At 42.0% G+C, this 13,731-nt stretch overlaps 1 protein-coding gene across 6 annotated transcripts; it reads left to right on the plus strand.

The window, feature by feature from the left end:
- Positions 1 to 8,399: 8,399 nt before the first annotated feature.
- LOC119882151 lies at positions 8,400 to 13,206 on the plus strand. 6 transcript variants are annotated; one of them, XM_038692153.1, is made up of 6 exons: positions 8,421 to 8,518; positions 8,648 to 8,733; positions 9,445 to 9,522; positions 11,491 to 11,610; positions 12,695 to 12,862; positions 12,966 to 13,206. In XM_038692153.1, the coding sequence occupies exons 2-6, from the start codon at positions 8,664 to 8,666 to the stop codon at positions 13,172 to 13,174; spliced, it is 645 nt and encodes a 214-aa protein (XP_038548081.1). In that variant the 5' UTR covers positions 8,421 to 8,518; positions 8,648 to 8,663; the 3' UTR covers positions 13,175 to 13,206. The 6 variants fall into 6 exon arrangements, with proteins under 6 accessions (XP_038548082.1, XP_038548085.1, XP_038548087.1 ...); XM_038692155.1 differs by having other exon boundaries at positions 11,494 to 11,610; XM_038692154.1 differs by lacking the exon at positions 8,648 to 8,733 and having other exon boundaries at positions 8,400 to 8,518.
- Positions 13,207 to 13,731: the final 525 nt, after the last annotated feature.

The raw sequence follows: 13,731 nt of genomic DNA on the forward strand, positions 1-13,731 counted from the left end.
ATCTAAATGTGAAATTTTATGTTTATATCAAACTGATAATAAGCAATTGTTTAATATATCTGTCAAGAAATGTGTAAAATATCTAGGTATTCATATCTGCAAGGACTACATGGAACGTCAGCAACTTAACTTCTCTCCTACATTGAAGAAGACTAAAACAATCCTGAACTTATGGCTTCAAAGCGACATTTCAGTACTGGGAAGAATTCTCCTGAAAGCAGAAGGGATTTCAAGATTTGTCTACCCTGCTCTCACCCTCAGTGTCCATGATTCAACATGCAAAGACATTAATAACGTACTCATAAACTTTGTATGGAAGAATAAGCACCATCTCTTAAAAAAAGCGGTGCTCTCTGGCTCTAAGGAGGAAGGCGGCTTTGAACTTTTGGACTTTTGTGACTTGAATTACACCTTCAAGGTGAAATGGTTAAAAGAATTCTTAAATGCACCAGACTCATTATGGTACTTTATCCCACATAACATTTTCAAAGAAGTTGGAGGTCTCCAATTCTTGTTGGTGTCACTATAATATCACAAAGTTACCGTTAAAACTGTCCCGATTTTATCAACAAGCTCTTTTAGCTTGGAAGTTGTGCTATTCTCATAACTTCTCTCCACACAAGTCTATTATATGGAATAATGAATGCATCACCAAAAAGAACAAGTCACCTACTTTGAATCTAAAGATAAGAACTTATGCACCATTGTGAATCTCTTTCATATTCAAGTCTACCCCATGTTTTAAAGTACTCCTAATCGAAATAGATATGTACTTTGAGTCTCTTAAACTTGTATCAAACAAGAAAAGCATTTCAATAAATAATATCTACTCAGAGCTATTCCTCTAAAAAAATATCTTATGTCACCACCTGTTAGATAATCTGTCACTTACTCATCTCTTAAGTCTGTCCTGTTTTGTATTTCCTTTCGTTTCTGTTAATGTATTTGTTATTTAAGTTTATTATTAATTTATATATATTGCACTATTTTGTTATATTAAGTCTTACATTTATAAGCTGGAATGTCTGAAACCTGATTTTCAATAAAATGTTTTAAAAATAAAATAAAATAAGTGTTTCTCTCTGCAGGCAGTCAAGGAGATTGGGAGCATCTGGCCAGTGAGCCCAGTCTATTGAGACCTGCCCACCCAGACGCCAGTGTATGTGCTTGTGCCTTCCACACCGCTCTGCCACGTTGTTCTTTTGTTTTGTGTTGTTTTGAATAAATTTATGGTAATCTTTCTTTGTAAACCTGAGTTGCATCCTTCTATGTTGTTGCGCCCTGAGAGCTGGGGTCGTACCAAATTGGGGGCTCGTCCGTTTTGGAATTCTGGTAGGTTTAATTTGGTTAACCTTATTTAGTAAGTTTGTTGCATTCAAGGGATGAGTTGGTTAAAATAGCGGACTATAACAAGGTTGATGTTAGCGATAAGAGGATTAAGGAGACATTTGTTAAAGATGAAAGTGCTGGGCACCACAAGGGTGTGTTTTCAGTGGGTACTAAGGGTTCGCCTACTCAGTTAGTGTCTCCTGGATCTGGTTTGAATTTTGAGCAGCAAAAAGAGTTACTAGTGTTACGTATGAAGTTAGAGAACGAGAAAGAAGTTACGTTGGAGAAAATGAGTCAGGGCATTGACTTGGAGAAAGTGCTGTCTCTTGAAAAGATGAGATATGAAACTGAACAGGCAAAGCTTGACTTACAAAAGCAGAAATTGTCTTTGATTAGAGAGGGGAAAGTTGTACCTAATCCTTCTGTGGCAGACGGCACCAGGCAGTCTGATTTGAGGCTTGTTCCCAGGTTTTTGAGCATTTAGCTGAGGCAGGGGGTAGTCTGATGCCACTCGAACATTAATGATGCAATGTGTTAACCAGCAGGGCCCAGAAGGCTTATTCTTTGAGTAACAGTAAGGGGTTGAAATGCTGTGGTAAATGTGCTGTCCTTAAGGCATATGAACTGATGCCTGAAGGCAAGGCAAGTTTATTTGTATAGCACATTTCACCAACAAGGCAATTGAAAGTGCTTTACACAAAACATAAAAGCAACAAAGGGAAATTGAAATAAAAAAACACTAAAATATAATTTTTAAAAGGGTGAAATGGAAAATAAAATGGGATAAAATACATTTTAAAGAGTTAAATAGGAAATAGAAACAGGGTAAAACAGGACAGTAAAAGTCACAGTGCAGTGCACAACATAAATCTACAGCCTTACATTTGATCTAATTAACGGCAGTGGTAAAAAGAAAAGTCTTGATTTAAAAGAACTGACCGTTTCAGCAGACCTGCAGTTTTCTGGGAGTTTGTTCCAGATACAGTGGGTACGGAAAGTATTCAGACCCCTTTAAATTTTTCACTCTTTGTTTCATTGCAGCCATTTTCCAAAAATCAAAAAAGTTCATTTTATTTCTCAGTAATGTACACTCAGCACCCCATCTTGACAGAAAAAAAAACAGAAATGTAGAAATTTTTGCAAATTTATTAAAAAAGAAAAACTGAAATATCACATGGTCATAAGTATTCAGACCCTTTGCTCAGTATTTAGTAGAAGCACCCTTTTGATCTAATACAGCCATGAGTCGTTTTGGGAAAGATGCAACAAGTTTTTCACATCTGGATTTGGGTATCCTCTGCCATTCCTCCTTGCAGATCCTCTCCAGTTCTGTCAGGTTGGATGGTAAACGTTGGTGGACAGCCATTTTCAGGTCTCTCCAGAGATGCTCAATTGGGTTTAAGTCAGGGCTCTGGCTGGGCCATTCAAGAACAGCCACGGAGTTGTTGTGAAGCCACTCCTTCGTTATTTTAGCGGTGCGCTTAGGGTCATTGTCTTGTTGGAAGGTAAACCTTCGGCCCAGTCTGAGGTCCAGAGCACTCTGGAAAAGGTTTTCGTCCAGGATATCCCTGTACTTGGCCGCATTCATCTTTCCCTCGATTGCAACCAGTCGTCCTGTCCCTGCAGCTGAAAAACACCCCCACAGCATGATGCTGCCACCACCATGCTTCACTGTTGAGACTGTATTGGACAGGTGATGAGCAGTGCCTGGTTTTCTCCACACATACCGCTTAGAATTAAGGCCAAAAAGTTCTATCTTGGTCTCATCAGACCAGAGGATCTTATTTATCACCATCTTGGAGTCCTTCAGGTGTTTTTTAGCAAACTCCATGCGGGCTTTCATGTGTCTTGCACTGAGGAGAGGCTTCCGTCGGGCCATAAAGCCCCGACTGGTGGATTGCTGCAGTGATGGTTGACTTACTACAACTTTCTCCCATCTCCCGACTGCATCTCTGGAGCTCAGCCACAGTGACCTTTGGGTTCTTCTTTACCTCTCTCACCAAGGCTCTTCTCCCCCGATAGCTCAGTTTGGCCGGACGGCCAGCTCTAGGAAGGGTTCTGGTCGTCCCAAACGTCTTCCATTTGAGGATTATGGAGGCCACTGTGCTCTTAGGAACCTTAAGTGCAGCAGAAATTTTTTTGTAACCTTGGCCAGATCTGTGCCTTGCCACAATTCTGTCTCTGAGATCTTCAGGCAGTTCCTTTGACCTCATGATTCTCATTTGCACTGACATGCACTGTGAGCTGTAAGGTCTTATATAGACAGGTGTGTGGCTTTCCTAATCAAGTCCAATCAGTATAATCAAACACAGCTGGACTCAAATGAAGGTGTAGAACCATCTCAAGGATGATCAGAAGAAATAGACAGCACCTGAGTTAAATATGAGTGTCACGGCAAAGGATACTTATGACCATGTGATATTTCAGTTTTTCTTTTTTAATACATTTGCATACATTTCTGTTTTTTTCTGTCAAGATGGGGTGCTGAGTGTACATTACTGAGAAATAAAATGAACTTTTTTGATTTTTGGAAAATGGCTGCAATGAAACAAAGAGTGAAAAATTTAAAGGGGTCTGAATACTTTCCGTACCCACTGTATATGGAGCATAAAAACTGAACGCTCTCCATGTTTAGTTTTGACTCTGGGGACAGAAAGCAGACCTGTCCCAGATGACCTGAGAGGTCTGGATGGTTCATAATGAAGCAGAAGATCAGAAATGTATTTTGGTCCTAAACCATTCAGTGCTTTAGACGATCTGATGATCTTGGACCAGAGCGCTTCGCCACCTGTATTGGTGAGCGGAAGGTGAAGACGGCAGCTGAAGCTTATATTTTGATTAATGGTGGAAGTAGCGGATGTCTTGGTTCACAGTTTGGACACAGAAAATCCCTCTGCTGGAGGTGCGTGCTCTGTTAATTCAGGAATACATTTTATTTCAGATGGTTTTGTATGTTTAGCAGGGAGTGATGAGAAAGTGCACATAAAAATACTGCGTAACACTGGTGCTTTTGATTAATCAATTTTAGCATCTACCATAACATTTTCAGAGGAGACCAGCAGGGGTTTGAATATACCTGTGTTCGGAATGGGCATGAATATTCTGCATGGACCTTGATGTTGTCTTGTGATCTGTTTCAGGGGGAGGTGGCAATTGGTGTGCGTCCAGCTCTGCCGGTGGTTGGTGTTACCATGATTCTGGGTAATGATATAGCAGGTAGTTGGGTGTGGGCTGATGTTGCACACCCAGCTGCCGTTGCTCCAGTTCCCCCCTGGTGAGCAGTGGGCCTGATGATAGTGAAACTGAGTTTCCAGAAGTTCCACCGAAAATGATGACATTTCTGTGCAGCATGATGTAACATGTCCTGATGTTCCCTGGTCTGTTTCTCGCAGCGAGTTGGTGGCGGAGCAGCAGGCTGACTGTTCTCTTAAGGGTCTGCTGGAGATGGCACGTCCTTATGGTGAGGTGAAAAGCCACACACAGTGTTACTTTCTCCAGAATGATGTATTGATGAGAAAGTGGGTGCCTCAAGGAGAGCATTTTGTTGGTGAACTAATTTATCAAGTTGTTGTGCCTTCCAGGTTTTATAGTATGGTTTTGCAGATTTCCCATAATGAGTCTGGCCATTTAGGCATCAGAAAGACGTATGACCGCATCCTGAGGTATTTCTTTTGGCCCAGACTAAAGAGTGAGGTTTCTGCTTACATAAAGGCATCCCATACATACCAGTTAACCAGCAAACTCAATCTGAGTTTAAAACCCGTTCCGCTGTGTCCAATACCAGCTATAGGGTCCTTTGCGGCCAACGGATTTTTGTTTTGAAATTAAAAACGGGAAACTGAAAAAAAATCTCGTTATACAAAGATGAGATAGCTGCTGCATACACCTTAATGTTTGAGTGTGACAGTCCCTTCTCCATTAGGCCCTGTAAGAAGGAAAGGATGGATTCCACTGAGCAGGTTATGGGATCCATTTCCTTCTCTATGCACCAGCGCTGAAAGCCCATCCACTTAGCTTTGTAGTAGGAATGCGGTGGAGTCCTCGCCGCCTGGATGGTATGTACCACCTCTGCAGACAGCCCAGCCTGTCTTAACCTCTCCCTTTCAGGAGCCAAACCTGGAGAGGTTGGCCAAGCACCGGCAACGTGCCTATGGTGCCTGACTCCTGTGACAGAGCCCCCAGACCTGAGGCACAGGCCAGGGCTAAGCCAGGGCCAAGCTGCGTCACCTCTGCATACCACCCCACCGATCTGCAGCTGGGGGCTACCAGGATGACTGACAACCCTTCCTGTCTCTCCCTCTCCAGCAGGAGGGGATGAGAGGGAGTGGGGGGAAAAACAGATACAGGCTGGTAGACCAGCGTTCTAACCGCCGCATGTGTAGCAGGCCCAGGGTAACCACCGGATGGGGTGCTGCCATGAGCTCTAGCAGCTGCATCACTGACAGCACAGTCACAGCAGTCCCCAGCTGGAGCTTGCGGACCGCTTGAAGAAGAGTTGTCTGTCTGAGTTCTGACAGATGAGCTCTCAGGCTGGCTGAGTTGAGCACAACCCCCAAGTACTCCACCTCCTGGCGAGGATAGGGGGAGCTCTTCTCCCAGCTGATTGCAAAGTCAGGTTGTTCAGATGCAAAATCAACTGATCTGAAATGGAAAATTGCCCATTGTTTTGACCTGGCCATGACAACGAGGTCGTCTAAGTAGAAAAAGACCCTCATGCCCTGATCGCACAATGGTAGCAGTGCAGCGTCTACGCACTTGCTGAATGTGCGTAGGGCCAGCTGCACTAGCTCTAGCAGTTTCCTGAGTGTCAGCATGCAGAACGGTTTCCGTGCAATATGCTGGTTCAGGTAACGGAGATCCAGGATGGGTCTGAAGCCTCCTGTCTTCTTGGGGACCAGGAAGTATGTGGACCCTTGTACATGTTGTGCGTTGGAACAACAGAAATAGCCTGTTTCAGCAGGAGCTGTTGAATCTCTGTGGCCAGGAAGTCCACCTCCTCCTGAGAGGACAGGTTGGCTTCTTTGATGGCCTGTAAAGACGGTGGGATACGGCAAAATTGTAGGGAGTAACCTCGCCTCAATATGCCGTCCATCCAGTCTGTTGGCTTGCAGCAGCGTCTCCATTCCATGTGGAAATGAGTCAGGGGACGCGCTGTCAGCTGAGGAGCATTGTGGATGAAACGCTGGAAAGCTTCCTCAGCCTTCACCGCCACCAATCCCTCCATAAGAGGGAGTTCGGCCCAAGGGGGCCGCAATCGAAAGGGCCACTTCGGGCAAGTGGAAAACAAGCGGACTGTGGTGTCCTGAATGCACCATGGCCGGTCGCTCCATTGACATCATTGCCTGCGACAGTGTTGTTGTAGTGTCTTCGGTGACGTGTTCACTATGAGCAGAACTGTCGTGAGGAGCAGTGACAAGCCGGGGAGCGCTCCTCTCCACAGCTTGTTGGCCACTGTGGGAGAGACACAACATATTAACACAGTGGCTGCGCGCCCAGTTGGAATATGGAGGAACAAGATGGGCAGCGAGGGCCTCTTCCAGCGGGGGCATGCGCGCTTTTGTGTCGCCCTGCACGCAAAGGAAATCAATCAAGCCCACAACCGGCAGTGCTAGCCCAACGCGCCTTGCTGCTATAGCCATAACCGCGGGGAAGTCCTGATGGACTGAGGAGGAATTAATTTGCTCATTAGAGACGGCCGATGTGGCCGCAGATGACAGGTTGTCAGCAGGGAGCGTAGAGCCAATGGAGGCGGTTGATTGGGGCCGGAGCATCCTCCTCAGCGTGGAGGGGATCCGGGCCGGTGTCTTACTCTCTCTACTCGCAGATGAGGGAGAGCTCACACTGCCAGAAATACTCACACTGCCGGAAATGGTTGGCGGATGCCATCTCTGGCTTGGTCCCTGCCGAGGCATTCAAAGCAGAAGCGATGAGTGTCGACCCCGGCGATCAGACCGGGGCACGACGGGCAACGGCGAGCTTCAAGGAGCGGAAACTCCATCCGTGGAGGTGAAAACACCGCTATTTATACCGTACGCATGTACAGTAGCTGAACCATAAACACAGACCATATCAAAATAAGAGATCGGAATAATATGATTAACAAACTAATCCAGATGCAAGCAGACATATCACAAATAAACTACAACCAACAAGGAAAACAGACTGAAGCTAGGATAAAACAGAACTCACAGCAGGCAAAGCCAAAATAATGCTAACACAGAACTAGGAGTAAATACAAAGACATTAACTAAGACACAGAACTAGGAACTAAGACATGGAACCAAAACACAGACTAAATAACAGATACCAAACTGACCAATAAATAAACTCACAGATAACTAAACTCAACAGAACAGAGGACCGGACTGAACTGCAGATACAAAACCAACCAAACAAGAATCAAAATGCATCACACAGAGAAACTCAGGACAGGATTGTGACATGTACCCAACTACTCAAGCAGTGAATAGATATAGATAATAGATATGCTCAAGTATCTACTCTACTGTTAATCTAACAGAAAATGAAAGATTCATATTGTCACATTACAAGATTTTATTATCCCATCTCTTTGACATGGTGCAGACCGCATCAGCAGCCATATTTCAGGGATAAAAGCTAGCAAAGACAAAGAAATATTACTGAGTTCAGGATCTGCATATTTTACTTCCTCTTTCAAAGCAGCCTTACTCATGAAGGTGTTATAGTAACTTTACATCCAAACTGAAAATCCAACCTTTCATTTGGGAGGTACTTAATAAAAAGGAATACTGTTCATTAAGGGGAAATGTTGGCCTATAAAAATGCTCTATATGAAAAAGGGTCACCAAAAGCATTAAGATTCATCATCTGGAGACTATGAAAATCCATTTTAGTAGCACTGGAGACAGCAGCTGCTGAGATATCTTGCCCTGGACCAGGATGGCGGGGGGATTTTCTTTCCTTATGTTCTCGTATGCAAAGTTATACTAACAACTTTCAGCTAGTAAAAGTGTGAGCGCATGTTGGAGACACTAATTGCCACACAGAGAAGTTGCATCAGTCAAGTGTCAAAATGAGGATGCTCTGTGGTTTAATGACAGGGGCTGAAGTCAGTGGGAACTAAACAGAAGGACTGTAGCGATGGCGGAGGAGGAGGTCAACTATGCTTCAGTTGTTTTCAAAACTAAGAAGCATTCCCCATCTGAAGGTAAGTTCAGCTGTTTGAATTCATTTTATTTTTTAAATCAAGAAAAGATCTTGAAACGCATCATGTCATTGATATGGATCAAATACTGTTTCCTTGTTTCCACATCAATCTGCCTGGACCCCCACACAGCCCAGTCGTCAATTGTATGGCTGGATCTGTATGTGATCATCCTCTTCATGTGATTTCTTGCACTGGTATTTTCTTCAGTAAAACTGGTTAGTAAATACATTTGAAAATTGGACTGTTCAGAACATGAAATAATATTAAAGCCATTGCCCTGTAAGTTTGTTGAGCAACAATGAACACATCTGCCTCTCGTGTTATGTGGGCAAAATAAAACATTCAGCAGCATGACATCATGGAAATGCTGTTTTGTAAACTGTGGCTGATTGTGGTGTCTGTTCTCTTTTTCTGATCTGAATTGAGAAATTTGTTTTAACATTTGAAACCTTTGACTATCTGCAATCCACTGGGCTGTCTCTAAACTTAGTTGTTGTAATCTGCTACTCCAAAACATGTATTTGTCATATCCATATTGGAAATACATGGAAAGGTTTTGGTTTGCTTTTGTTTGATAGCGCCCATTTATGTAACAACACTGGAGATTCCACAGACCACAGCTATCAAAAACCAGTCAGGCACATGTGTAATGAAGTGGTTATTTTAAAAGTGTTTCTCTATAAAATGCATAATTTCCCTTTCATGACCCGCTAACTGTGAGAGAACTGGATCATCTTACGTTTTAGTTGCCCTGTGAGGGTCTACAGAATACAGTTCTGGGAAAAACACTGAATTACTTTTAATTCTAAAACAAGATACTGGGACAGTCACAATAATTTCAAATGTTAAAATAAGCCTCCAAAAGCCTTTACAATTTAGACACTATACAGTAATTAACCACAAGATTGTGTTCTTCAACCTTTCAGCTAATAAGGAGGAGGAAACTGTGTACAGTGATGTGAAGGTGCGAAGCAAAACAACCGAAAAGACTGCTGACACAAACAGTAAGTTGTAAAGAAAAATGTACACAGCATTCAGTAGAGTATATCTATTAATACTACTATTACTGCTACAAATACTACCTCAGATTTATCGTTATTACAACCATTAAAAGGGAACTAATAGGGGGTCATGAGGAGTACTGCTCAGCCTGTGAAAACAGTAGGAGCTTTGTTAATAACTTAGAGACTGCTAATTTTAACAAAGACTTACAAACTGGGGGTGTGGAGTTCAAAAAGATGTTGCTGTTTCACAGGCAGGGAAGCTCTAGTGAAAAGATAAAATCACCTTGAATTATGGGAAATGTAGGATCCATTGTTTCTGGGGTTTAAGCCATAGTAGGGAATTTCTATTTAGAGAATTTCTGATTTGTATTTCAACTTTCAAGTGCTTCAACTGCAACATTTATTTTACAGCCACCAATTCTTCTAATGCTCCTCTTAGCACAATGGCAAAAAGCACTTTTCTTAAAGAACAGGTTCACACATTTTAATATCCATCATGAAGTAAAAGTCAGGTGCCCATGTGAATATTGAAACATGTTTTGCTGCCTGTAATCATTCCTCCTGTTTGTACTGACCATTAAGAGATCTTTTCTAATGTGCTTCGAATATAAGAGATGGGAGAGAAAATGTCTTTGTTCTGTGTAGAAATGTATTCCCAGGTTTATCTGAAGCTAATACAAGCCTAGCAGTCTGGGTTAGTCAAATGAAGCGGGTACCTTTACTGTCTTCTACTTACTGACTTTTTAGTGTAAAAAAGATTTTTTGTTGTAAAATTACTGTAACTTTGAAAGTTACCCTCTTGATATCGTTAACTTGGACTGCTAAAGCCTTCTATTTATATTTAGCCCCTTTTCCACTGCAAGGTACCAGCTCGACTCGCCTTTTTTGGTTTTCCATTGGGGAAAAGTTGTACCTGTACTTGCAACCAGGTACTTTGTTCTTATCACCACCGTCGAGGTTCCAAGCGAGCTGAGGTGATACTAAAATGTGACATGAAAACACAGCAGATTGCTGATTGGTCAGAGAGAATCGTCACTATTCGCTGTGTCATCATTGCGCGTGCCTGACAGAGGCCAGCAACAGACGTTTTATATTTTACAATTTTCATGTGTAATTTCATCACTAAATCCACTTCTGAGAAGTTTTGAGGTGAAATCAAGAGACAGCTGTGTGGGTCACTGGTGTGTGGTGTTGCTATGACGACTAGCTAGATTGAAGAGTACTATTGCTGCGTTCCAGCCAACTCGGAACTGGGAAATTTCCGACCTCCAACCAGAAAAAGTACTGTGGAACGCCACTTGAAGTCGGATTTCCTACTTGTGAACTCGGAGAAAAATATGGCCCCCCGACTTCACGAGTAGCAGCTGAATGACGTCACAAAACAATGTCAGCGCCCACGGAAGCACACACTGTAAATGGTAAACCATAAACTAAAAGGCAACAAAACATATATTTGTATGTATTTAAATTAAACTAATACATACGGTCATATAGTAAAACCTGTTCTGCATGTACATTGATGTAGAAATCTCATAAAGTTATCTTCTCTGCATAAAAGTTATCGTTTAAAATGCCAAAACATTAAGGAAGTGTAACCTACAACATTGACTTGAGGATTACCAACTGATATAGCTAGAGGGGTACACAGTTAACTAGTAACGTGTAGGTTATTTATGTCAGTTGTTTGCATTAAAACTGCCATCCTTTTAATTAACACCTGTGTGTATTCACTGTGCCACGGTCAGCGACTCACGTGTCATGCACCACCATGCACCTGGAACGCTTTTAGGTTAGAAGTCAGATATTTCCACTTGGAAATTTCCCAGTTCTGAACCGTCTGGAACGCGGCATATTTCTGGGTACTATCTGCAATGGAAAACGGAGGACGTCGGGACAAAACCGAGTTGAGTCGCGGCAAGTTGAGCTGGTTCTGGTAATGGAAAAACGGCATTTGTTGTTTATCCTCAGCAGGACTTTTGCCAGACAAGAAAACAAACAGCAGAGGTCGCTGCTATCAGCAGGTGGCTTGTTGTTTGGGGATTCTTTGTGTCATTTTGCTGTTGGGCATCATAGCAGTCTGTGTCTACAGTAAGTATACAAAACAGGTAGTCTATGCAGTACCTCAGACTCAGACATGAGGCAGAACTTGAAGAATAACAGCACCAGTTTTCCTCTGTAACATTACTATAACCATAACCAAAGTATTGTAGCTTTCCTCAACAAGAAGCTATGAGATGATAGCTGGTTTTGTTCACTGTTATTACAGAAGAAAATACAGGCTAATGTGGGCCGTAGCCAGTGCCAAAAAGACAAATCTGTCTGTCACAGAGCGCTACGTGCTAACATCCCTCTTTTTCAACTCTCTCTTTTCTCCTCGGTTTCTAAGCGTATCATATAGTCAGGCAGGCATAACACATTCAGTGACATCCTGGAAACTTGGAAAACATGGTGATTACGATAAACAGCCTAACAATTAAAACATACATATCAGCTGGTCGGTTACAGTATTTCTTAACAGGTTGTTTAACCTATAGATTTCTTCCTCTATTCTAAATCATGTTACGAACAAACTTGTTTATGTGATTTTATTTTCAACAATTTGCAACCAATTTTTACAGCCTGTTCTCATCTCAGGGCGTCAAATACCAACGCGTTCAGAAAGGTTGACAAAGTGTAGGTATTTGATGCAAAAGGTACCCTTCGGCTTTTGTAAGAGACGCCAACGGCACGTCCGCATGAGACATCCACAACAATGAACACAGCCACTGTCGAAGTTAGTACCACAGACACCGTCCTGCTGCCATAAGGCCCTGCTAGTGCACACACACACAAAAAATCCCCAACAAATACACTATTCACTGTTTAATTACTTATTACTTAAAATTATAGTGCCTAGCTGTTTTAGGCAATGCCATATATTTAAGGGTCCAGTAGGAACCAAAGGGCTTAGGAAGTCAGAAAACATTTATTCTTTTTAGGGGATCTCATAAATTAAAGACAAATAAGAGCCTACAACTCCCATAAGTCTAGAAAACCTGAAGTAAAACAGTGAAGTGACAAAGACAAAATCATATCATTACTATCACTCAATAAGCTAATTTCCCATTTCCAGTTGCACAATGTGACACAAGCCTATACTGTCTTAAAAGCAAGATCACAAACCTGTCTGCAGAAAACCAGATCCTGACAACACGAAACCAGGAGCTGGAGACACAGAACCAGGATCTGGAGTCACAGAGGAACAACTTAACAGAACAAATACAAAACAAGTGGAATGAGCTCAACGTCAGTCGAGCTCAGTGGAGCATTGATGCCTACTGCCCAAAACCAGAAAACCAAAGTATGTTCAGATCCCATTAATAAAGTAAAAAAATAACCGACAATGATAAGAACTATATCACAATGCAGTAATGTTGTTTATTGGTTTGTCTCTGTTGTTTCAGACAGACAGTGTAAAGCTTGTCAGGATGGTTGGATACTCTCAGAATCCAGCTGCTATGGGATTAATAACCCTGATGTTCCTGGTCAGAAAACCTGGGAAGAAGCTCGAGAAAACTGCAGAGGAAAGATTTCAGATCTGGTTGTTAAACTTGATCAAAAGGAGAAGGTAATGAGAACACTGAACATTTTTATGACAGCCTATATGAAATGAAAATGTATTTTCTGTCTGAACACACTGAGTCTGTAGGCCACAGTGTGTTTATTAAAGCAAAGAGTTTAAATATCTGATAACTGTCTCTCTGTTGTCAGACATTCATCAATAAACAAAAAAAAACGGGTAAATCTTTTTGATCGTGATAAAAGTTACTGTCGGTTGATGAAAGGTGAAATGCAGCAGTGTGAGAAGATGTTGCAGATGAAGAGTGTGATTTAAAACCACTAGTAGAGTAGTAAAAGTAGAAAACTTCCCACCATCAGTTCAGCGTCACCGCTAACTAAACAACTGTCACAACTTCAAAGCAGAAATAAAAAACATTCTCTTCTCTGTGAAATATAAATTTCTCCCCCTGAGATGCAATCTAATTATATAATTGAAAATGATATATATTACAAAAATGAAAACACTAAATAAAAACGTATTATTTCTTAACACAGGGAATGTACTTGAAATTTTCATGCATGATAAATGTGAACTCTACTGATCAAAACCTATAATGTGATATTCCTGCACAGGAGAACCTCAGACAAACTTTCATAACACTAGAGATA

The sequence above is a fragment of the Micropterus salmoides genome, unplaced genomic scaffold (assembly GCF_014851395.1).
Source record: "Micropterus salmoides isolate LMB-PRFRI ecotype aquatic unplaced genomic scaffold, ASM1485139v1 Ms_hic_scaffold_2941, whole genome shotgun sequence".
Lineage (NCBI taxonomy): Eukaryota > Metazoa > Chordata > Actinopteri > Centrarchiformes > Centrarchidae > Micropterus > Micropterus salmoides.

What these genes read in the sequence shown, in the direction of transcription:
- LOC119882151 (XM_038692153.1), top strand. Translation starts at nt 8,664, where the DNA reads ATGGCTGGATCTGTATGTGATCATCCTCTTCATGTGATTTCTTGCACT. An exon ending in AAAGACTGCTGACACAAACA is followed by an intron (nt 9,523 to 11,490) that starts GTAAGTTGTAAA and finishes GTTTATCCTCAG; the next exon opens with CAGGACTTTTGCCAGACAAG. An exon ending in CATAGCAGTCTGTGTCTACA is followed by an intron (nt 11,611 to 12,694) that starts GTAAGTATACAA and finishes ACCTGTCTGCAG; the next exon opens with AAAACCAGATCCTGACAACA.